This window comes from Lutra lutra, chromosome 2, assembly GCF_902655055.1.
Source record: "Lutra lutra chromosome 2, mLutLut1.2, whole genome shotgun sequence".
In the NCBI taxonomy this organism is placed as follows: Eukaryota; Metazoa; Chordata; class Mammalia; order Carnivora; family Mustelidae; genus Lutra; species Lutra lutra.
In genome coordinates this window covers 39,295,667-39,320,382 of record NC_062279.1, presented here as the reverse complement: position 1 = coordinate 39,320,382, position 24,716 = coordinate 39,295,667, and the positions used below count along the sequence as shown (strand labels likewise).

Here is a 24,716-nt window from a genome sequence, read left to right as displayed (position 1 = left end):
CGCCCCCTCGCGCCCGGCCGGCGCCCGGCTCCCCCCGCCCCGCGCCAGCGCGCCGCCCGCCGGTCCGGCTCTCGCGGGCCCAACGCCCCCGCCGCCCGCCAGTCCGCCCGCCAGCCCGCTTGCCGGGCCCAGCCCCGGGGAGCCGGCGGGTGGGCGGGCGGCGAGCGGCCCAGGCCGCGGAGCCTCGGGCTGGGCTGTGCCGGCGAGCCGGCTCTCCCTCGGGGGCGCGCCCACCGCCCCGGCCCCACCTGCGCCCGGCTGCTCGCCGCCCCAAGCCGGCCGCGGCTCCCTTTGCCCGCGCTCCCGGGCGCTCGCTCTCCGGCTCCGACCGGGTTCGCGGAGATCCGAGCCGGGCCAAGGCGGCAAGTGGGGGTGACAGGCTGGCGGGTGTTGTGGTGCGGAGGAGGCAGCACGTGTGGTGTTGTGTCTGTCGGGCTGTCAGCCCCTGTGCTGGGAGGGGAGGCGGCGGGCTGCCTGTCAACCTTCGGCCGGTTTGGCCGGGAGCTTCGGGACCTGTCAGGCTCCTGGGGCAGCCTGCGTGCCGCAGACGCCTCCTTTGAACCGGCCACTGTGGAGCTTAGGATTTGGAGGAGCTGGGAAGGGGAGATCCATTGCCCTTAACTCTTTCACGTGATTTCATTGTTAACTTAGTCCTCGGGTTCTGTTTCCATCTAATGGGAATGGCGGAGCTACCCGTTGGCAAGCTGCGGGGCTGTGCGGTTTCAAGTTTTTAAAGTTTCTCGCTCTTTAAAAAGAGAGCGCGAAGATGTGTTTGGGGGTGGGGAGTGGAGACCGGGGAAGGACTGTCGGAAGCAAGTTGCACTTTCTCTCCAGCCGCGGGTGTACTTTCAGAGAGTTACTGCTCACGTCTGCAGGCGCTTTACTTTCGGGAGACCTGGAGACGCGTGAAGACCCTGGCCGGAGAGACGAGGAGTAGCTGTCATTCATTCGTTTACCTGCGAGCAGAATCAATTTAGGACGTTCGCAGCCTCTAAAACTCAGATTGTAGCCTCTCGTTTAGTTTAGCCTTGATGTCTGTGTAATGAACGTTCTTGGAGTAATAATACTATGATTTCTGTCCTCTCGAGACTCTCACCAAAATGAAGCATAGCTCTCTCAGGGGGGCTTCTTTTTAGTCAGCTAATTTAAAAATAAATCTTGGCTCAGGTTTGAGCGTTTACTTCAGTCTTTTTTTTCCTATTAGAGTTAATAGGACTGTAGCTTTCCTGATATCTGTTAGTTTTCCTTTTGATCTTAATGTCAGTCTTAATAATTGCTGCGGGAGCCATTTTTCTGTCATTGTTTATGTTGTAATGTAAATGCTCTTCAGAATAAGAGCAGACGTTCTAAAAAACATAAATTATTTTTTTGGAAGCAAAGAAGTTAATTTGATTCAGAATTCATTATTTTGGTATTTTCAAAAAGACCTGTTTCTGCCAAATTCTTTTGTTTGAAAGAATATTGACTTTGATCCTGGAGAGGAAATGTATTTATGTGCTTGTGTTTTACTCATTAATGTACATTTCAGGTCAGCAATCTTGAATCTGTGAGATCTCTTTAAACCTGCCAACAGGCAATATAGTACATTTGATATGTAGTGTGTGCATTTTTGAGCCCAGTGATTCTGGGCATTTCTCACTGCTAGTTTTTCTATCTGTAGCTTGGTTATGAACGTTTTGACAGTTTCTCCCTTCAGTTTATTGAATATTAGTATTTTAGTTCAGTTTAGGACAAGCTGTCAGCATGTAATTCTTAAAATTTGAATGAATTTGGATTTTAAAATTCTGAAGGACTTTTCTTACTTGACTTTCAATATTATTTTTGTTTCCATTTGGAATGTTTACAGTAATATTGTATGTACAGTATGAACTTGATCTGTGTAAATTGCATATTTTGTTTCTTATATAAAATAGTTAAATTTTTCTCAATGGTTTTTTTGCCTAATTGACTTTTTATGCAGTTTGAATGTCTGGAATTTTGAAAGATGAAAGATTCACTCTTACTTTCATTGCAGGATTCTTTCTACTAATCCAGATACTTGTTGAAGTGCTGAATAGTTTCTTGGGGAAAGATGTCGAGGAAGAGTTTCAGTTCATAGACTGGTGAGCAGAGATTGTGGAGTACAGTATAGTCAGCACCCTCCTGCTAAGTTGTAGCCTAAGGTCATTCATAGTGTATCTCATCTTGTTTCCTCATTGTATCCTAATTATTCATCTTTTTTTTTTTCTTTTTTACCCCAGTGGTTCACATACGTAATTGTTTTTGGAATGTTGATAGAAACTCGTTAAAACAAGTAAACACTTGGTATTTGATTATTTTTAAAGACTAGGATGTCTCAGTTACAGCTTATTTATGAAATGGGACTTGATAGAAAACTGACCTTGTTTGTTTTTCAGGCATAAGATGCACATTTTTCTGCTGGGAAGGAGATGTTCTTGAGTTCTAACAACTTTATGAAGAGATCCATGTGTGGTGCTATTGAGAAGTTTATTGGGAAATTTAAAGACATTTCAAATAACAGGTTGTTTTGGTTTCTAAAGTGAAAGTGAGGAGGCTCTCTGTTTTGTGAAAGGAGAAAGGACTCAGGCCAGAAAACTTGTATGCTATGGTTAACTGGTTCCCAGCCTCCGAGAATGTTGTTTTCCATGGTGTAAAACTTACTCAGCATCAGGATAAGGGATAACGACTCTATGGATATACAGAATCCTTCACCATGGTAAAACTCGCTAACCCGCTGTATACGGAGTGGATTTTGGAGGCCATCAAAAAAGTGAAGAAGCAAAAACAGCGTCCTTCAGAAGAAAGGATATGCAATGCAGTGTCTTCATCCCATGGCTTGGATCGTAAAACTGTTTTAGAACAATTGGAGTTGAGTGTTAAAGATGGAACAATTTTAAAAGTCTCCAATAAAGGACTCAATTCCTATAAAGATCCTGATAATCCTGGGCGAATAGCACTTCCTAAACCCCGAAACCATGGAAAATTGGATAATAAACAAAATGTAGATTGGAATAAACTGATCAAGCGGGCAGTTGAGGGCTTGGCAGAGTCCAGTGGCTCAACTTTGAAAAGCATTGAACGTTTTTTGAAAGGTCAGAAGGATGTGTCTGCATTATTTGGAGGCAGTGCTGCCTCTGGCTTTCACCAGCAGTTACGATTGGCTATTAAACGAGCCGTTGGCCACGGCAGACTCCTTAAAGATGGACCTCTTTATCGGCTCAACACTAAAGCAACCAGTGTGGATGGGAAAGAGAGTTGTGAGTCTCTTTCCTCTTTACCTCCAGTGTCACTCCTTCCACATGAAAAGGATAAGGTAAGAGTGGCATATGTATCAGTGTTCATAGAGCTGATGATAATAGCATGCTACAAAGTCACATTTCTAAGAAGTTATAGAGGAGTTACCTTCAGGTTTTGTGTTTGGGGACTCATGGAATGATCACTTCTGGTTTTTTATTGGTGAGTTGTTAGAATTCATAGCTGCCAGTTGTCCTTTACTTAGAAATATTTGACGCCTGAGTGTATTGATGTACCTAAAAGAACAGATTTAGATAAGAATTTAACAGTTAGAACATATTTAGATAAGCATGCAACTTTGAGGCTGTTGTAAGTTCTTATAATGTCTTACACCTGGAAGTTGATGAGCCCTTCTGAATGTTAAAGGCTTGGATTTGAAATAAGCAGGTGACTCTAAGAACCTCTTTTCCTTTTTTTCTTTTTGTTGCACATTATCATTAGGCAGGAGTGAGACTGATTCTCCTGACCCATAGTAGTAGCTAAGGATTTTCGTCGGTTCGTATTTCTGTTGTATTCTAACTTTCTGTCATGTAATCTTTGCATCGGATGAAGTCTTCAGTGTTATTGTTTATGGCAGGTGTAACTACATGGGTCAGGAATAAAGTACCCTTTATTCCTAAAGTTCTGTGGGGTTGTGAGTTTTGATACACAGTGGTATACCTTACTGTGTTCTGTATGTCATGCTGTTGTTTTGTGCAGTTGAAAGTACACTAAGAAACAGCAAAATTTGGCCCTTAAATAAATATTGGGGGATGAGAATTTTGTTAGTAGCGTTTTGTTTTTTTTTTTTTTACATAGACGTAGCGTCTTAGCTGTAAATTTATTTCAGGTGTTCTGAATGTAGTTCTGGGAAGAGTGGTAGTACTGATGCACACTAGTACACAGTGTAGTTAAATAATCTTTGTCTTGCCTAAGACCAGGGAAGCTACTTCTAGGATGAGGAGATTGTGAAGTTAACATTGAATGTATTTAAAAATATTTGAGATTCAATCTAAATTTATTGCGTTAATAGCCCACCTATAGATTTTTGTTTAAATAGCTATTGAAAATTAACAGTATTTTTCTTTGATGAAGTTTTTAGAGATATATTTTAGGGTTGTTTTCCCTGTGAACTTTGAAATAGAAACATTATCTTACTGTTATTACCCTTGAAATGATTCTGATAGAATGGTTCTTTGTCATTTGAGCATTTATTAAAAGTGTGGTATTAAAAATTCAAGCTGGCCAAGTAACTAAAATGCTTTTTTCTGTAATTCAGTCCTATAGAACTCCTACTGTAAGAATTGTTTCTTGATCCCATATGGCTGAAGTTAAAAGAAGTACAATGATTGATTCCTGAAATTGTTACCAAATGATCTATAGGTTAAACTACATGGAAACAGGAAATAATTTATAGTTTATAATGAATTCAGTGTTCTATATGTTAGTATTATATATATTATAAATTCTTGTTAGAACACCTGGGTGCTTGCTTTTATTATAGTTTCCCTTGCTTGAATTAGATATTTCAATTTTTAAGAATATTAGTCCTACATAAAATGACAGTTTTGCATATTTTTAAAAGGTAGCTAATATAGTACACTATAGAATGGATCTGAGGCCTATCACCCTAGGATTTTACTTTTGAAAGGGACCTTGAGAACCATCTAACCAGCAATTCTTACTTTGCAGCTGATCTGAGACCTACATTTAAAAAAAGTTTAATCCAGTAGAGATTTGCTGGTTTACTTTGGTTAGAAGTATCTTTTTGGTTACGTAACTGTAATATCTAGTGTTATTAACCAAAGTATCTAAATTTGGAGTATACATTTAGGAAAATTGAGTTTCATTGAATGGAGACTTCTATATATGTGTACGGGTCTGAATTGAGGACTAATTTTATAATATCTATGAAATTAGAGTTGGTGAGATCTCCTGTATATTTTTAAACAGTCTTATTTTCAGTAGTGATTTTCCTTAGTGCTTCCCCCAAGGATAGGAAAAACTCACATTCCAAATCATAATACAGTGAGGAATTATTCCTTCTCTGAACAGATTATATGTTTACTCTTTACATTGTTTTTTTAATCTACTTTCTTTCCTCTTTTTAAAATTGATTGGTTTGCTATTATGAACCTAGGTATTCTGAAAAAAATTAGAGTGTATTCAACAGTGATGGAGAAGGAAGAATGTAGGCCAGGAGTAGTTTAACTTTTAGGCCTTAATTTAGCAAATGGCTATTGAGCACCTATTGGGGGCCAGACACTCTCCTTAGAACCTACATGGCATTATTTCAAGTTCCTCTTTATTTTTATCTATATCAATTTTAACTTTTATTTCTTTGGGATAGCAAACTTTGGAAGGAGCTGTAGAACTGTATGTTAGATTATCAACAACTGAGTGGTTTTTGCTACTTCTGTTGGGATCAGCTGTGTAGAAATAACTGTATTAAGAGTTTGTGAACACACTTGAAGTTACTTGTGTTTTCACGTTGATAAATAGTGAGGAAAATCCATGGGATACTGTGATGTAAACCTTTTATCCATGTTGTAAGGGAAATTTCTGAGCTAGCTTTAGTATTGTGGTACTTTATGATGAATTTATTTAACTTGATGTGTTTACTAGGTGCCTGGCATTACTTTAAAGCTGTACATATAGTAACTTTTTAAATTCGCATACAACTCAATGTAGTAGGTACTGTCATCTTACAGGTGAAGAAACTGAGGCGTAAAAGAGGTTTAGTAATTTCTCCAAGTCACAGAGATATTAGTGGCAAAGCTAGGATTTGAACTTGAGTAGTCTGGCCCCAGTCTTTATAACAGCTATATCTGCTGCCTCTTGGGAGTTGTTACATATAATTCCTGTCACTGCCATCAAGTACACAATTGTGAATGTTCTTGGTGTTAACTTCATAACACATTCTGTAATTACATTATTTTTTATATAATTTTATATTTTTAATATTTTTATATTATATTATTGCTATATTATAGTTATGTTACATTCTCTAATTATTTTATTTTATTTTTTTTGAAAGATTTTATTTGACAGAGAGAGAGAGAGATCACAGGTAGGCAGAGAGGCAGGCAGAGAGAGAGAGAGGGGAGGAAGCAGGCTCCCTGATGAGCAGAGAGCCCTACGAGGGGCTCAGTCCCAGGACCCTGGGATCATGACCCGAGCTGAAGGCAGAGGCTTTAACCCACTGAGCCACCCAGGCACCCCACATTCTCTAATTATATTATCTATCCTTATTTTCCCCTACCTCCACCCCTTCATGGTTTGTGTCTCTTTTTCTCTCTCATAGACTGGATTTTAAAACTGGCTTTGAACCAGTGAAAAGAATGTATCAGAAACCAGAGATTATGAAAAACCTAGTTTTGTATACCTGAGGTCCATAAAAAAATTGTTTTGTCTACATGATATTCTGTTTTATTTTTTTTCTTGAGGCTAATGTCTGTGCTTATTTTCATTTTATCTGTTACTGAAGTTTTTTGATTTTCAGTCTGGAGTTTGTTGCATGGCTGTAATAGAGTGCTTTCATTTGGGCATTCAGAATGTTGCTTTCCCTTGAATTGTGGCATATAGGTGAGGGTGATAGTGTGAAACTGGCTTAAATAACAATTGGCCCCTTGCAAATTTCTTCCCTTTTGAAATACAGATTTTACTCTAGGATAATTTGTTCATTTATTTCATTTATTCATATTCATTTGGGAAACATTTAAGATGCCTACCATAACAATGAATTTCAGATTTAGGTCTTGTTGCGGATTAAAGCAGAGAGAGGTGAAATATTTTTGGGATTCTTTTTTAGTTTATAAAATGTAACTTTTAGTTTTTCACAGTCATTGTTGTTCAGCACAATTAAGTGTTGTCAATCCCTGAGAAATAATGAGCTGTTTCTTGTGTGAGGCTGTATTATTTGAAATTGTGATGATCTGTATCTTTCGACACTGAGTCTTGGAAGGAACCTTTTCAGGGATAATTTTCGCCTTGATTTCAAACTTCTCTGGGTTCATTTTAGCACAGAAAAATGTACTTGAATATATATAGCTTATGTTCCATATTACTAATCCAGAAAACTATACTCTTGTGATAATCAGCCACATCATTAAAGTGTTATTCTGTTGAGTAGTGTTGTGGAACAGAATTATAATTTGCCAAAGCATTACAGTTGGAAAGGGTAGAGAAAGTATTGTCAACTAATGTTATTGTTTAGTTTATTACCCAGCTAGGTACCCTGGAGGAGAAAGATCAAGTGATAAATTTATAGCCTTTTAAAATAAGTTCTATCTCAATGCAATAAACTCTTAGTAGAATCCAAATTATTTTGTTACTGGAATTTGACATTTTAAATTCACAGAGTAAGTGGAGCTTTGATGTAGAATTTGAGTGGAAATATGTTTTCAAGTTACCGAGTTAATAATAAAGTTTTGATTTTGCTATTTGGAAATGGCCTTTATAGTAAAATTGATGCTACATCATTTTTTTGGTGACTCTAAATGTTGTGGGCCTGGAGGAGAAGCTGGCTAGAAATAAAAATTTGTTACTAACAAGTTATTGAGGTAGATTAAATATAATTAGGAATTGACTTTGTCTCAGCAGACTTATTCTTATTTAAAAACTCCAGAATTTTAAAAATAACTCAGGCAGAGATATATTTGTAATGCAATACAATCAACTATGCAGGCAATTTTTGGTCTTCTGTTTAGCTTATGAACTGTGTGTTTGGTTCATTTTCAGCCCATGACACACCCTGAAAGAAAATTTGAGCTACTGAAGCAAACCTTTGGTTTGCCATTGCTAATCAAAACTTCTATACCCAACCAATGCATGCAAGCTAGACACTTTTCTTGTACTTTTGACAGTAGCACTTACTTGGACTGACTACTAATAAATTGATGAAATAAAGGGAAGAAATTAATTAAGATGCCAGATACTATAAATTGCTTTGGGAATAGGGATCTAGAGGATGTAACCATCTTGACCTTTCTTTGCCCTTTATCAGTAGGCCAAGGGAATGTAAGCAGTTGCTTATAGAAACCTATTAATAGCTAACATTTGTTAAGGGCTAACAATTTGTTGAGTACTGTTCAGAGTGCTTTAACATGTTTTCTTATTGAAGTCTCAGAGAATTTTACATGGTTAAATTTTGTAGGTGTAGTATACTTATGTAATAGCTATTTAATAACATTTAATAATATAGGTTTTCATTATGGTTTCTCATAAAACACCAAATAGAAAATGAATGTATGTAAAATGCATTATCTTATCCATGCTGCCTGTTTTTTATTTAGTTCATCCTGACACACAGGCCAGTACTTTTTTACATTACACTTATCTTTAATATTGTGAAAGCACATAGATAATAGGACTTTTTCTCTTCCTATGTGGAATATTGGAGAAAGTATATTTTCTACACTGACTTGGATTTTAGCTATATAAGAGAACTGAATCTGGTTGCCAGGTTGGTTAAAATAGAATTGTTTTTTTTTTGTTTATTTTTCGTGAACTGGCAAGTGTTAAAATTACAATAACGAATACTTCTGGTGTTCTGATTTAAACATTTTTAAAGAAACAAATGAATTTTTTCGTGTAGTGATTGTTGAACCTCCTTTGGTAAAGTTGTTTACCAGTTGGCTACTCATGGGTGGAGTCAGTTCACAAAGGATCTGCCGCAGATGAATTAGACCTGTAGTGAGTTCACCCTTCTGCTTTTCCCAGCTGGAGCAGGATTAGGACTCATTGAGCTGCAGCTGGTTCCCAGGAAAATCTAGGCTGTTTTTTCTGGTGTTTTCCTTTGACAGGAAAGTCCTAGTTCCCAACAGATGGCTTTCATCAGCACTGTACATAACTCTGTAAATTCAAGTCCAAAGAATTACTTTCAACTTCATTAGGGAACAGGTGAAGAAACAGTTTGTAGTATGGCACTATTTGGTTAAGGGTTGAAATTAAGCATGGAGATTATAGTAGTGTATCATTTAGATTTGCAGAATGCTATTGTAGGTCAAAATAGTTTTTAACGCCAGCAATTAAAAAAAGAAAAAGACCTGCTAAGAAAACGTAAATTGGCTGTGGTGTTGAGTAAGGTATATTTTATAATTGGATTATATTATGTTTACAAAGTATAGATAAATTCTTTGAAAAAAGAATTGAATCTTACACATTTTATAGAATTTTGAGCAAGTAGCAGTCTTGGTAACAGTGTTTCTAATCTTATTTCAGAAATAGAGAAATTGAGGTCCCAAGAGACTTGAGTGTCTTGTTCAGTCCCACATAGTAAGCTAATCTGGGAGAAGGTGGTCAGACCCTTCTCAGTTCTTTGCTTTTCATCATTAAGTGTAGTACTGCTTAAAAGTATTAGAGAGCAATGAATATAAAATAATGTATTGCTTAATGGAAACCATAGAATAAACAAACCCTGGGCTAGAGAATTTTGGTGGTTTTTATAACCACAAATATGTAAAACAGTTTGTTTCAGTGTTTGAAGATAGCTATACATTCTTGAAAGTTGAAGCAGTTTTTAAAATTTTTTTTTTGAAAAGATTGCTTTCTTATGGCTCTAATTAGAAGAGTTAGAAAGTTGTATTTTTTTTTATTTTTTTATTTTTTTAGCTAAATACTAGAACATGTTATACCTTAGTGCTGGAAGGGAAAGTAAATACTCCTTGAATTTTGGGGGGAAAAAATAAAAAAGGTCTGCTTATAGTTAAGTCTGATTTCAGAAAGTCTATATAACATAGACCTCTGAAGGACTTGGATAATTGCTTAGAGCTTAAAAAATTTAAGACTGAGGGGCACCTGGGTGGCTCAGTCGGTTAAGTGTCTGCTTTCAGCTCAGGTCATGATCCCGTTTGGGATCAAGCCCTGTGGTGGGCTCCCTACTCAGCCGGAGCTTGAGTCTCTCCTTCTGCCCCTGCTCCTGTGCTCTTTCTCTCTCACTCACTCCCTCAAATAATAAATAAAATCTTAAAAAAAAAAAAAAATTAGGACTGAGATAGAAAGGTACCAGCCTTTCTATTAAGTAATGAAGTAATTCTTATCAAAGACATCAGGTATGGGGAGATAAAAATGTAGGGTCTATGATTCATTGTTATGTATATATAGAGTCTTGGTTCTGGGTGATTTGTAATAGTAAACCTTAAGAAAAGGTAGCAGATAATAGATTATGTTTGTCTTTTTTGATCATTGTGACAGTTCATCTCTGCATTACTTTTACTTTGTGGTAAAATTTAGCAACTACATTAGAATAATGGCAAAAAAAAGGTTAAGATTGGGAACAGTTATTTATAAAATGATTGGGTGTTTTAAGATTATTGGTAAATGATGTAGAAAGAAAATCTGGGAGCTAAAAAACTTAAAATCTTTGTGTGAAAGAAGACAGCTGATTGTTTGCCATTTACCTTTTGTGCAGAAGAGGTAGATTCTGGGGGTGGGGGGTGTTATCATGCTTATATTATAGGCCGCTTTTTCCTCCAGGGAGTGGTGAACTGTAGTTGACCTGGAAAGCTGCTCTTAAGTGTTGGTTTTCAGTTCTTTCTGCTTAGTAGAGTGCAGGTTTTTCTTTTTTCTTCATTGGCTATAGTGAAGCATTTAACGCCTGAGTTTTCTAGAACCTGTAACAGAACCCTTAGAAACATTATTACATTTTTTGTGTGTGTTAAGTGTGATGCTGTGCTTTAAGATGGTTTTTCAACTTTTCTATTGAGGGCATCTTCAAATATCTGATTTAGGATTTAGATCCTCTTTTATCATTTTCTTGCTTTACTTATTTCATTTCTTCTCATGCCAGGCAATTTTTCTTTAAATTCATAACATAAATCTAAAGTCCTGTTCTTTCTAAGCAGTGGTTATTGACACTATATCCACTTTAGAACAACCCAAGGAGCCTCAAAAAATAAACACCAAACCACTTAAATTAGAATCTAGCAGATTTAGGGGGCCCAGATTTCAAGTTATTTTGTTTTGTTTGTTTTGAGGTCTCCATGCGCATGAAATGTATAGCCAAGGTTGAGAACTAGGCTCTAACAGAACTGGCTGAGGGACTCAGGGGACAGAAGCAGCTACTTTTATCTAATCATTGCAATTCAGACAAATAAATGAAACTAGATACTTCACATCCACTCCTATGAACATACTTTGACTGAAACCAGGACATTGTACTCATGGAAACCTCTAAGTTTGTTTGTTTGTTTTAATTATTTATGTATTTGACAGAGAGAAACAATTAGAGAGGGAACATGAGCAGGGGAGTGGGCAAGGGAGAAGCAGGCTTCCCGCTGAGCAGGGAAATCTGCTCTAAGGCTCCATTCCAGGACCCTGGCATCCTGACCTGAGCTGAAGGCAGAATCTTAATGATTGAGCCACCCAGGGCCCCCCCCCCCCCACATTTTGTTTTATCTTACTTCCTTAGCATAACTGACCTAATCTTCCACCTTTCTCCTTGCCCTTTTTTTTTTTTTTTTTTTACCAGGATCTCATACGGCATTATTTTGGAGAAGGTTCCATGTGTGAGTTTGATAGGTGCCCCTCTCCCACCACTCTAATGGTTTTCTTCTAATTGCTTGGCCTTAGGGTTTATCACCTCATTCATGCTTTACTCCTCTAATTGGCAAACCCCAGCCTTGACGTTAAGGAAACAGTTTCTCTCTCCCTACTCCTAAATGGGACTGTTTATCATTTGGAAGAAGATTGCACAACCATGTGGTGGGATGCCACTTACGAATTTGTGGCCTTTAATCAGTTCTGCTTTGGGATGTATGTCTATCATCTGTTCTCCCTGCAGCAGGTCAGTTCTCATTGTCAGCAGACACTCCCATATTCTACTTCACAGCATAGAATCTCTCTGGCCATATGAGCTCATTCAACTTATACCGCCCTACACTAACCTAAATATGTCTGTACTTACTTTTGCCCCCCTTTGCTACCTTTTCAGAGGATATAAAAGAAAGTGTCTTGTCCAGAGCTCATCTCTCAATGTTTTCTCCTGTCTCAGGAGCCTTGGCCCATCAGTAATGTTCTCAGTCTTTCCACTCTTTGCTCCTTGACATGGGGAAGTCTCTCCCATCAAGTTAGAATAAAAACAAACAGAAACACTGCTGGAGATGTGTACATCTACACCCGATCTCCTTTCCTTCATTTTGAAACTTTTTGGAAAAAAAAAAAAAAGTCTGTATTCATTCCATATCTGTTGAAACCTGCCCTTTGGTCCTAGAGCACCATTGGAAACAGTTCCTGTGTACAGTTTTCGGTCTTTGTTACTTGACTTTTCAGCAGCATTTATGCTTGTGGACCATTCTCTCCTCTTTTGACTTTTGGGATAATTCTTTGCTAGGTGTCTTCCCTGTTCTCTTTCTGGTAATTCATTTTCAGTTTACTGGCTTTTTTTTTTAATCTTTTGCCTGAATTTTATATGTTGGATTCCCTAGGGTTCTGCGTTTTTGTTTTGTTTTGTTTGTTTGTTTTGAGAGGGAGGGGTAAGGGAGGGGCAAAGGGAGACTCTTTTAAAAAATTATTTGAGGGTGAGAGCATGTGGACTTGCAGGGGGAGGGGCAGAAGGGGAGGGAGAGGGAGAATCTCTCAAGTGGACTAGGAGCTGAGTGTGGAGCCCCTTGTGGGGCTTGATCCCACCATCGCCAGTTCATAAACTGAGCTGAAACTGAGAGTCGGATGCTCCACAGACTGAGCCATCCAGGTGCCCCCCTAAGATCCTTTCTTTGCTTGCTGCTTTTTGTTTCAACCTTCTGAGTTCTCTCTAGACTTAACTTCCACTGTACTGATGACTAAATTCATAATCCAGATCTCTCTTTTGAGTTCTGGGCTTGTATAACCCACAGTGTAGTGTCTTTTTTTTAGTCACTTCAAATTTGTAATGACCCAGACGGACTTTATCACCTTCTAACTTGCTCTTTTGATTTCTTACTATGGTACGGGACATTGCCATTGACTCAGATTCCTAAAAGAAACTTTGGTGTCATCTTCTGCACTTCACTTGTACTTCCTTTGGATTCAGTTCTGGTCCATTCCCAATCTTTTCTACTTCTTTAACATCTCTTTTAATTAACTTCTCCATTCCAGCTGCTACTCTTAGTACAGGTCCTTGTCATTTCTCTCCTGTTTTACCTTAGTAGTTTCCTCACTGGTGTTCCTTCCTCCGGTGTCATCTCCCTCCAGTTCATATTTTTGCCAATAATGATCCTATTAAGAAGTGATTAAGAACATAGGCTCGGGAACCAGACAGACCATCTGGGTTTGCATCCCATGTAGGCACCACTTGCTTTATGACCTTGGGTAATTTGCTTAATCTTTCTTTCTTTCTTTATTTATTTTTTTTTAATTTTTTTTTTTTAAAGATTTTATTTATTTATTTGACAGAGAGATTACAAGCAGGCAGAGAGGCAGGCAGAGAGGCAGGCAGAGAGAGGAGGAAGCAGGCTCCCTGCTGAGCAGAGAGCCCGATGCGGGGCTCGATCCCAGGACTCTGAGATCATGACCTGAGCCGAAGGCAGCGGCTTAACCCACTGAGCCACCCAGGCGCCCCTCTTTTTTTATTTTTAAAGATTTTATTTATTTATTTATTTATTTGAGAGAGAGACAGTGAGAGAGAGCATGAGCTTGGAGAAGGTCAGAGAGAGAAGCAGACTCCCCGTGGAGCTGGGAGCCCAATGCGGGACTCGATCCCGGGACTCCAGGATCATGACCTGAGCCGAAGGCAGTCGTCTAACCAACTGAGCCACCCAGGCGTCCCTGCTTAATCTTTCTTAGCCACATTTCTTTCTATAAAATGGAGATGATATGGTGTGTATCTCATAACGAAGTTCCAAAGTTTTAGTGAGTTAATGTACACCGTGTTGTCTAATAGTGCTTTGTGTGATGATGGAATGAATGTTCTGTATCTTTGCTCAGTACCCTAGCCAGTGGCCATATGTGGCTATTGAGCTCTTGAAATGTGGCTGGTTGATGAAGAACTGAATTTAATTTAATTGTAATTTAATTGAAATAGCCATATGTGGCTAATAATTACTGGATGATACAGAATACAGAAAATCCAGTGCTCTATAAATGTTAGCTATTACCATCTTTCTAAAGTTCAACCTACTCCTCTGCTTAAAATCCTTCAGTACCAAATTCTTTGGCATAATGTATGTAACTTTAACCCAATTTGCACCGTCGTGTTGCTCCAAACTTGTCTACTGCTACTTCTTTATATGCCCTCTGTGTTCCGCTATGCTAGTGGTTTTCAAAGTGTTGCCCTAGGAACCAGAAGTAGCAGTAATGTCACCTGAAAATGTTTGAAATGCAAATTCTTGGGCCATATTCCAGGCCTACTGAATCACAAACTGGGGGTGGGGTCCAGCAACTTGCATGTTAATAAGCCCCAGCTGATTCTGATGCATGCTGAGGTTTGAGACCCACTGCACATTCCAAACTACTTGTAGTTCCTCAGAACCACCTTGTTTCTCTTGCTCCTGTTTTTCTCATATCTGGAATGATTATCCTTTATCTTTTCTTCACCAGTTAACTCTTATTTAACCTTGCAGGCTTAGTTTAGGCATATCCTCTTTCTGTTTCTTTCTTCATTATTGCTCATCCTGCTTCCAGGTTGACTTAGCTCTCTTCATGCCCTTGATATCCCATACATGCCTCCTTCATGGTCCATGTTACATTGTATTGTTGCTTTAGCCTGTCTCCTACTAGTGAATTTAGGATCTTGTTTTTCATCTTTGTATTCCTGTCTGTCTGGCACAATGTTTGGTATGCTTCGCAAGTATTTATGGAACATATTCAGGTGCTAGCATAGTGATTAAGTCCTGAGTAAAGGAGATACAATCTCTAATTAACATACACAATGGTGAATGCTCTGTTGGGGTAAAACCTAGTTTTGTTGAAAGGCAGAGGAGGGGGTGGGGAAAGTTAGGGAAGTCTTCTCAGAGGAAGTCACGTGTGAGAGGTTCGTGAGGTGGGGAAGCAAATGGGTGGGGTGGGAAAGAGAGTGGTTCCTGCGGAGGGAACAGCACGTACAGGGGCCTAGAAGCAAAACATTGTAGGCCCATAATAAATGTTTGATTGGGTATGAATAAAAAGCCAGATCACATGTCTAACTTTTAGATCTTGGATTTGGAGTCACTACCCTCCACAGCAAACATTAGTTAGCATTTTATATGTTTCTGCAATTTGCTAGCAGCTTTTTTTTTTTTTTTTTTAAGATTTTATTATTTGAGAGAGAGCGTGCCCAAGCAAGGGGAGGGGCAGAGGGAGAGGGAGAAGTAGACTCCTCACTGAGCAGGGAGCCCGGCTGGGGCTCCATGACCTGGGTGTCCATCCCAGGACTCTGGGATCTTGACTTGAGCAGAAGGTAGACGCTTAACCAACTGAGCCACCCAGGCATCCCTACATATGTAACTTTCAATAAAAACTTACCTTTCTTTGAATGCTTTACAAGTGGGTTGGCTTTGTTATCTATTAACTTTGGAAGAATAATAAAAATAACACAATTTTTTTTCCTGCTAACTTCAGTTAAACAGAGAACTCATAACTTCAGCAAAGAAAACTAAAGAAAGAAAAAGGGAAATAAAATATTTTTCTCAAACTTCATTTGGGTGGTATAATTGTGTTTCCGAAGTGTTTCACAGATTATAAAGAATTTTGCCTTCACATATGTCTTCTTTTGCTATTATACTTTTGTAGTAAAGTAGGCAGTCCAGGTGTTACGATTGCCAGATTTTATGTATATGGAAGTATATGATTGGTTATGGGAATAAATGGAATTACAGTCCTGGTTTCTTTCAAGCCCAGTACTCCTTTTGGTACATCAGGCTGCCCCTTGTTCATGAAAATGACAGGCATTAAAAAAGTTGCTGTCCTTTACCATTTATACCATTTATTAGGTACATCTGTTCAACCATTTATGAGGTCATACATGTTATTAATCTTTGTATCCAGATCCTGACACTTTATAAGATGCTCAGAAAATGTTTGTTGAATTGAAACTGTCAGGTTTAAAACGAAGGGAAAATGATAGAAGTCAAGTTTGTTTGTTTTTTTAACTGTTAACTCTCTTTAAACTTAGAGGCTAATCCATTTATTCTCAAAATTTATAGCCTCTGTAGATTAAAAAGAGAGATAGTGGTTCAGATGTTTTCAGCAAATGTTTGATACCTTAACTAAAAAGTCCCATTTGTTACTTCCTTCAAGGTAATATTTGTTCTCTGTTACCCATAAAATATTTTTAAAACTTCAAGAAATTGTTTGCCCAGTAGATAATATATTCATTAGTATGTACAATTCAGAAGGTGCAAAAGAGTTCTTCTAATTCCTCTTCCCCAGCTAAGTAGTTCCCCTCCTAGATGGCAGCCAGTGTGTTTGGTTTCTACCTTCCAGAGAGATTCTCTGTATATATAAGTAATCACTTTTATATATGCATTTTTTCCTACAGTTGATAACATACCTTCGCATACTGTTCTGCACCTTGCCTTGTTTTTCTCCCGACTTGTTTTTCTCCCCCTCAGTAACCTCCTTTCTGCATTATTTTAAGATTTGTAAGTTCGTAAAAGTGGCATAATCGGGTCAAAGAATGTGTATGCCTTTGTAATTTTGGTATTTCTAAATTCTCTCCATAGAGATTTACCAGCAGTGCATTTTTTGCCTACACCCTTTGCAACAGTGTTACCAAACTTTTTGATTTTTGGCAGTCTGATAAATGAAAAATCATTATCCTTTTTCGACTTTTTTGCTTCTCATCGGAGTTTGTTGTTCTGTCCTGCCTAGGCCCAAAGACAACCTCTGATCTGTATTCTACTACTAGTCTCTCTTAAGCCTGATTACCTAAAAGCATACAATTCTTAGAGGTAATCAGAAATGTGTTGAGTTTCTTTTTAACTGTTACATGTGGCTTGAGAAATATCTAGGTCTTTTTTGCTGGGTCTCCCTTGTAAGCCTGTAATGACCTCTCTCTTGCAGTGGCCTATACTGTTAGATTTCTGACCTATAGAATGATCCTTCACCCACACCCCCAAATCTTAAGTTTGTTGCTTTTGTACTGATGGTGGGGAAAACCTATTCAGTAGATGATTTAGTATGTTCTTGTTTGTCAGTCTTTTTAAATGCATGTATTACTTGTATTTGAAAACTTACATAATTTTGAATAAATATGTGCTAGGTATTTAGGTCACAATTACCCTTTAAGGAAAGTTGTCTATTTTATAGATGAACTAACAGCTCATGGAGGTCAAGTGATTTGCGCAAGGTATTGGAGCTAAAATATATGTGCTAGAATGTGGAGGCTAGTGGTAGTCATAAGAAAAAAAAACACTATGAATTCAGAGTTGAGAAAAACTGAAATACTGGTAAGTTGGTGCATTAGTTTAAAGTTCTTTGTGAATTATTACAAAACTAATTCTGATTAGTTCGGGGCTTATATAAGAATAGTTACAGATCTCAGCCTCATCACTTGTTGTTTGATCTTTAAGTTACTTTATCTTCCATGAGTGTCAGTTTCCTTTTCTGTAAGAGGGATAGTAATAGTACCCAAATTACCAAATTCATCAAGCATCAACCTTTTTGAAGATTATTTTTAGCCCAAGCAGGTCATAGCTAAAATGGTTTTTAGCCTTTGCTTTCAAAAATAAACAGCAGGAAGTAGTGCTGACTTCCCCCTCTTTTCTCCAGTGAAACAACAAAACAAATCAATTTACTAACCCACAAAATATTACCATCGTAATTTGAAAATTATTTGAAGTTTTCATGAATACGTATCAATTTTAACGGGACATAAAAACAGATACCTAGATATTTAAAAAGTGTTTTTCATATGCTTTATAATCCATTTAAATTAGGATGGGCATTCTCTGGTCATATTCCTTTGGAATAGGCAAAATATTTGAGTAGTCCCTGCATTTGGTCCTATTTTTTAGTAAGTGTTCCTCCCCCCCAAAAAAAAACAAAAAAAGAAAGTACCCCCTTTGTCAAAATTGTCACATAGGTCTTTATTTTGTATCGAAGCTCAGAATTAAGGTAAGGATGAAGCCTTGAACTGTTGTTTTTCCCCATGCAAAGTGCCCTAGCTCATGTTGGGAATCAGACTAACAACTTTAATATAATTAAGTACCCTCTTGTATAGTACTGTTCCTCAAATTGTCATCTGGGAATCTTGTTAAAATACAGTTTTAGGTCTTTGGTGAGGCCTGAGATTTTGTATTTCTAACAAGCTCCTGAATATTCCACTGCTGAACAGAATACACTTTGAGTAATAAGTTTCTGTAGGATTGCATCTTTTACACTCTTTTTTTTTTTTTTAAATTATTTATTTGACAGACAGAGATCACAAGTAGGCAGAGAGGCAGGCAGAGAGAGAGGAGGAAGCAGGCCCCCTGCAGAGCAGAGAGCCGGATGTGGGGCTTGATCCCAGGGCCCTGGGATCATGACCTGAGCTGAAGGCAGAGGCTTTAACCCACTGAGCCACCCAGGCGCCCCATCTCTTTCACTCTTGACTGTCTTAAATAATATGCTTATTTTCAGACATGCACTCAGCAGATTTCCACAGAATATCTGTTTCCCAGGTGCTATGCTAGGTACTGAGATTATATATAAGAGGGATGCTAGATACATACTCTACTCTCAGTCAAGTAAGGGAGCCAAGGAGATAGCAGTAAATTATATGAAGTGGTGATGCCTAAGTCCAGGGAGCTCTGAACATCTAAGCATAAAAACTGTTTTTTGTTTGTTTTTTTTTTTAAAGATAAACTGATTTGTCTAATGTATTGACATGTAAATTCCCAGTATAGTGGAGCTTTGATTGAATTGTCAGTCTAAGATAGATGTTGGCAAACATTTTCTGTAAAGTGCCAGAGGGTAAATTTTAGGTTCTACGGGCCATATAGGCTCTGATCTCGCTTCTCAACTCTGTGAGGATCAACTATAGGCAATACGTAAACAAACAAGTGTGTGTTCCAGTAGACTTTACTTACCTAACAGGTGGTGAGCTGGATTTGGTCTGTAGGCCGTGGTTTGCCCACCCCTGCTCTAGAATAGCAGTGTTTTTACATTCAGTTGTGAGACATGTTGAAAATAATTTAAAGTAGGAAATGACTTAATTGAAAAATTAAGGTGCTTACCTCTAAAATAACATCAGTGCTTTATTTGCATTCATATATGCTGTCTGGGAACATGAGTTGTTTATACAGGCATATCTTGGAGATATCGAGGATTCAGTTGCAGACCATTACAATTAGCAAATATTACAATAAAATGGGTCAGATGAATTTTTTGGTTTCCCAGTGCATATAAAAGCTATGTTTACACTATATTGACTGTTAAGTATGCAATTGTATTCTAAAAAAAGGTACTTATTTTAATTAAAAAATAGTTTATTGGCAAAAATTGCTGTCATCTGAGTTTGAGTCATGATCACTGATCACAGATCATCATAATAAAGTAATAATGAAAAAATTTGAAATATTGTGAGAATTACCAAAATGTGACAAACAGAAATGAAGTGAGCAGATACTGTTGGAAAAATGGCACTAACAGACTTGCTTAATGCAGGGTGGCCACAGATTTTCAATTTGTAAAAAACACATTATCTGCAAAGCACACAAAGCAAAAGCCCAATAAAAGAAGGTATGCCTGTATATGGGAGTACCATATTGTACATGTGATTGTCATTTGTCATGTGTGTCACTGAGAAAAAAGGTAAAGAGCTGTTGCTTGAGAATTCTATCTTATTTATTTATTTTTAAGGACTTTATTTATTTGTTGGAGAGAGAGAGCACAAGCAGGGGGAGCAGCAGGCAGAGGGAGTAGCAGATTCCCCACTGAGCAAGGAGCCTGATGTGGGACTCAGTCCCAGGACCCCTGGGATCATGACCTGAGCTGTGAAGGCAGACACTTAACTGATTGAGCCACCCAGGAGTCCCCTTGCTTGACATTTTTAGTTCATATTCCTAAAGAGCAGCACAAATGCCTATTTCTCCTTTTACTGTATGGGGAAAGGAGCTGTGACAGGTAGAGGGGATTAGGGGATCTCAACATAACTGTGCAGTGAAGCATTTCTGTAAATTGCTTTTTTCTGGTCAGTATTGAGAAATGCATAATATAGAAGAAGACATCCTTGGATACTCAAATCAGTTATCATCATTTAGGATAGTAAACAGAATTTGGAATCTGGAGTTTGCTTTCTGGTTTCACTACGTAATTAGTTGTGTGGTCCTAGGCAACGTATTTAATTTCTTTGCCCCTCCATTTCTTCATGGGATCATCATACTGCTCACACTTTAGGATGTGATAAGAAATCCTGTATCTGATAGCATCTAGTACATAGTAAGTACTAGCACCTAGTACATACAGCACTGGTACATAGTAAGCTATTGGTAAATGTAGACTGAAGTAATTTTCTGACCTCAGCAGAGATGGAGAGTAACTATAGTCCTGACTGTAAATTAAATAATTTTGATTTCTTTAGGATTGCTACCAGGAACAGTTTTCTCTAACATTATTATAGCTCTTTAGTAGACTAACTTGGATTTTTTTTACAGAGCTTAGAATTTAAAAAATTGTTAGTCTTTTTGAGCTGCATTAGTAGAAGGAAAAGGTGATATTCACTACTGACAAGCGAGATATATATATATAAAGTAGGGGCACCTGGCTGGCTCAGTTGGTAGAGCATGCAGCTCTTGATGTCAGGCTTGTGGGTTCGAACACCACCTTGGGCGTAGAGATTACTTAGAAATAAAATTTTTATATACATATAATATAATTGCTGTTTAGCAGCTTTATTCATGCCACCTATGTCTGTCTCCCATTGCCTTACTTAGTTCACTTCTTTTTTTGGCTACTGCAGTTGTCTTTAGGCTCGTTTCCCATCATTCATCCAGTAAATATTTATTGATACCTGACGTGGGGATTTAGTGTGGGGATTTAGCAGTGAACCAAATGGATAAAAATGTCTTTTCTTATGGAGCTTAGATTATTTAGCAGACTCCAGTCTTGACATCTGGAACTTACCTCTATACTTTTATCGGATTACTCTTTCTAAAATATCATGTCCTCCTTTTGTTTAGAATGCTCAGGTTTCATGGATTTCTATTGCCTTCTGGATGAAGTTCAGGCTCCGTGCTGTAATGCATTGTCATCTGTTGCCACACTTAACTCTCTGCCTTCCAACATATTGCAGTTCCTTATAGGCACCACACTCTTGCCTTTCAGTTTTTATATGTATGTATTTCTGCTTGGAATGTCATTCTTTTAGATGGTCCTCCAAACAAAAAAATAGCTGGTGCTCATCTTTTAAGCTTCCACCACCAGCGCTGGCTTGGTGAGATGACTTTCTTTCTGAATGTAACAAACATATTCTCATGGGATGATAGGCATGCTGATGCTATGACATTTTTTCTTCTGTACTATGATAGTCTATTTATCTGCCTCTCCTACTGACATTAAAGGCAAGGGCTGCTTTTTATTTCTTTCTCAGTGTCTGTCAAGGGGCCTGACTCTTAGTTTGAAATATTCATTGAACAAATGAATGAAATGCCTGAACTTCTACTGTCTCAGCACTATCAAGCTGACTGAAGAATGTTGGGGGTTCATTCAGTAAACCTTTGAATTTGTGGAGTGTTTACTTTGTGCCAGATAATGGAGATAAATAGATAACCTCTTAGAGGAGTTAACAGTAAGGCTGACAACTTACTTTCACGACAGACCCTCCTTTTTATTACACATGCATATACATGAGTGTGTGCACACATATTGCTAATAAGTAGTCTCTATCAAGTATCCAAACAATGCTGTTGTTATCTTTTTATTTTATTTTATTTTTAAAAATTTATTTACTAGAGAGAGAGTGAGAGAGAGCATGAGAGGGGAGAGGGGCAGAGGGAGAAGCAGACTCCCCGCTGAGCAGGGAGCCCAATGTAGGACTCGATCCCGGACCTCCAGGATCACGACCTCAGCTGAAGGCAGTTGCTTAACCAACTGAGCCACCCAGGTGCCCTGTTGTTATCTTTTTAATGAAGCAGTGTTCTAAACTGTTGAAGACAGATGTAAAAATGTGGGGATCTGCAAACCATTTTACAATCATACGAGCAAGGAATGAGAGTTCTGGTTTGTCAGAAAACCTTCTGTGGTCACCTTCTGGTACATCAAGAAGTTGTTAGCATCCAGACTTGCAGAATAGGGGCAGTAACTTAGAAGAGAAGTCTGGAGACCAGAGGCAAATAGTCTTTAAGAATTACTGTATCACTGGTACGCTAGGCGGTTCAAAGAATGATACTGTAAAAACAAGTTAAAAAAAAAAACACAACAAAAAATGAGCAGTGACAACTTTGAATAGAAAGTGATTCAGGGGCACCTGGATGGCTCAGTGGGTTAAAGCCTCTGCCTTTTGTTCGGGTCATGATCCCAAGGGTCCTGGGATCAAGCCCCATATCGGGCTCTCTGGTAAGCAGGGAACCTGTTTCCTCCTCTTTCTCTGCCTGCCTCTCTGCCTACTTGTGATCTCTGTCAAATAAATAAATAAAATCTTTAAAAAAAAAAAAAAAGAAAAAAGAAAGTGACTCAGAAAAGATGAACTCTGAATTAAGAGAAGGTTTGAGGATAGTTAATTAATTTTGCTTGCATTTTCATTCTTTGTATGCACAAGATTGATATATGATGAAAATGTCTAAGAGCACTTTCAATAAGTTTACTTAAAAATTTTAAGTAGTAAAAGCATTTGGGGAAAAAACTGGGGGAAAATGAATGTATAGGAGTGCCTGGGTGGCTCAGTTGGTTAAGTGTCTGTCTGCCTTTGGCTCAGGTCGTGATCCTGGGGTTCTCGGATGGAGCCCCACGTTGGGCTCCTTGCTTTTACTGGGAGCCTGCTTCTCCCTCTCCCTCTGCTCCTTCCTCCTGCTCACATGGTCTCTCTCTAATAAATAAATAAAATCTTAAAAAAAAGAAAAGAAAATAAAGTATAAGCAGTGCTAACATTTTTTTTTGCGCATCCAAGATTCAAAGTCATTTGGATGCTTTAGTTACATACATACAGAATACATTTTGAACAACTGTGTTTGCTCATTAAATCATTGTATTTACTGTCTTTAAAAATGTGAAGGCTTGTGTATGGAGGTATTAAATCACTGTATCGTACACCTGAAACTAATACTATACTGTATATTAACTAACTGGAATTTAAGGAAAAACTTAAAAAAAATAAAATGTTCATACTAGCAGAAAAAAATTTTGAAGGCTTGTAAATGTTCTTTTCCCCTTAAGAGTAAAGTTTTGTCCTTTCAGTGATACTCTTAAAGAAAATTTTTTGTCTCCCTACCCCCACCTTTTTAGTAGAGCTATCTACTTGTATATCTCCTTATTTCACCAACACCTCTTTTTTAAAAATAGTACATTATTATATCATATATCATATAGCATATCATAATATATCATATTGCAGTTCTCTTTGACTCTTTAAAATTGTATTTGTAACCATTACTCTCTTAATCTGTTGTGTTATGTTTTTGGTGTTTTCAATTCAAGGGTATGCATATGTAAAAAAGATTGTTAAAATATACCATATATGTATGTTTGTTAAAAGGAAAAGGTTTAATTAATCTTTGACTTATGATTCTTGATATTAATTTTTATTGCTCACTTTTAAACATTTTTTTAAAAGATTTTATTTATTTATTTGACAGAGATCACAAGTAGGCAGAGAGGCAGGCAGAGAGAGAGGAGGAACCAGGCTCTCCGTGGAGCAGAGAGCCCGACGTGGGGCTTGATCCCAGCACCCTGGGATCATGACCTGAGCCAAAGGCAGAGGCTTTAACCCACTGAGCCACCCAGGTGCCCCTATTGCTCACTTTTAATACTAATTTTAAAACAGTAAGTAGGAGAGAGTTGTTTCCTAAATTGCTTCCTTGGTACACCAGTTCCTGAATATGCATTCAAAGACCAGAGGAATCCCTGGCACAGTAAATTGAATATACAGTGTGTATTCATAGAAGACCTGTGGAATCCCCAGCTCTGTACCTTTTTAATTTTGCTAACTTATTTGTCTAAAGGAAGACCCTCACCCCCTTCTTCGACCTCTCACATCTTAAGAGCTGTTTCAGAAGCACTGGTATTATGCTTTTTCTGGGGGCTCTAATATTCTTTCACAACTTAGCCTTTCGGTTGTCAGTGCAGTTAGAGTCTTTGTGCTTTTCTGCATTTGCAGTAAAATATCTGTGGGAGTTAAATTTAAGAGGAAAAAAGATCCAGTCTATTTCAACTGGAAAAGCCTGTCCTTGGGGTCTATGTATATCCATGAGCAAACTTCTTTGCTATTTTTTTTAAATTAAAGATTTTATTTATTTATTTTAGAGAGAGAAAGAGAGTGAGCAAGTGGGGGAAGGAGCAGAGGGAGAGGGACAAGCAGACTGAGCTTGGAGCCTGATGTAGGGCTTGATCTCATGACTCTGATATCATGACCTAAG

The 24,716-nt window shown here is 38.1% G+C and overlaps 1 protein-coding gene across 3 annotated transcripts in view; it reads left to right on the top strand.

The window, feature by feature from the left end:
• KAT6A (lysine acetyltransferase 6A) overlaps window positions 1–24,716 on the top strand; it is a 111,202-nt gene that overhangs the window by 320 nt on the left and 86,166 nt on the right. For 2 of the 3 annotated variants that reach the window (XM_047717197.1, XM_047717195.1), the window contains exon 2: window positions 2,397–3,313. In XM_047717197.1, the coding sequence (XP_047573153.1) occupies window positions 2,714–3,313 (600 nt within the window). In that variant the 5' untranslated portion in view covers window positions 2,397–2,713. Of the gene's footprint in view, window positions 1–2,014; window positions 2,103–2,396; window positions 3,314–24,716 lie in introns of all 3 variants that reach the window. The other variant, XM_047717196.1, reaches the window with a different exon arrangement.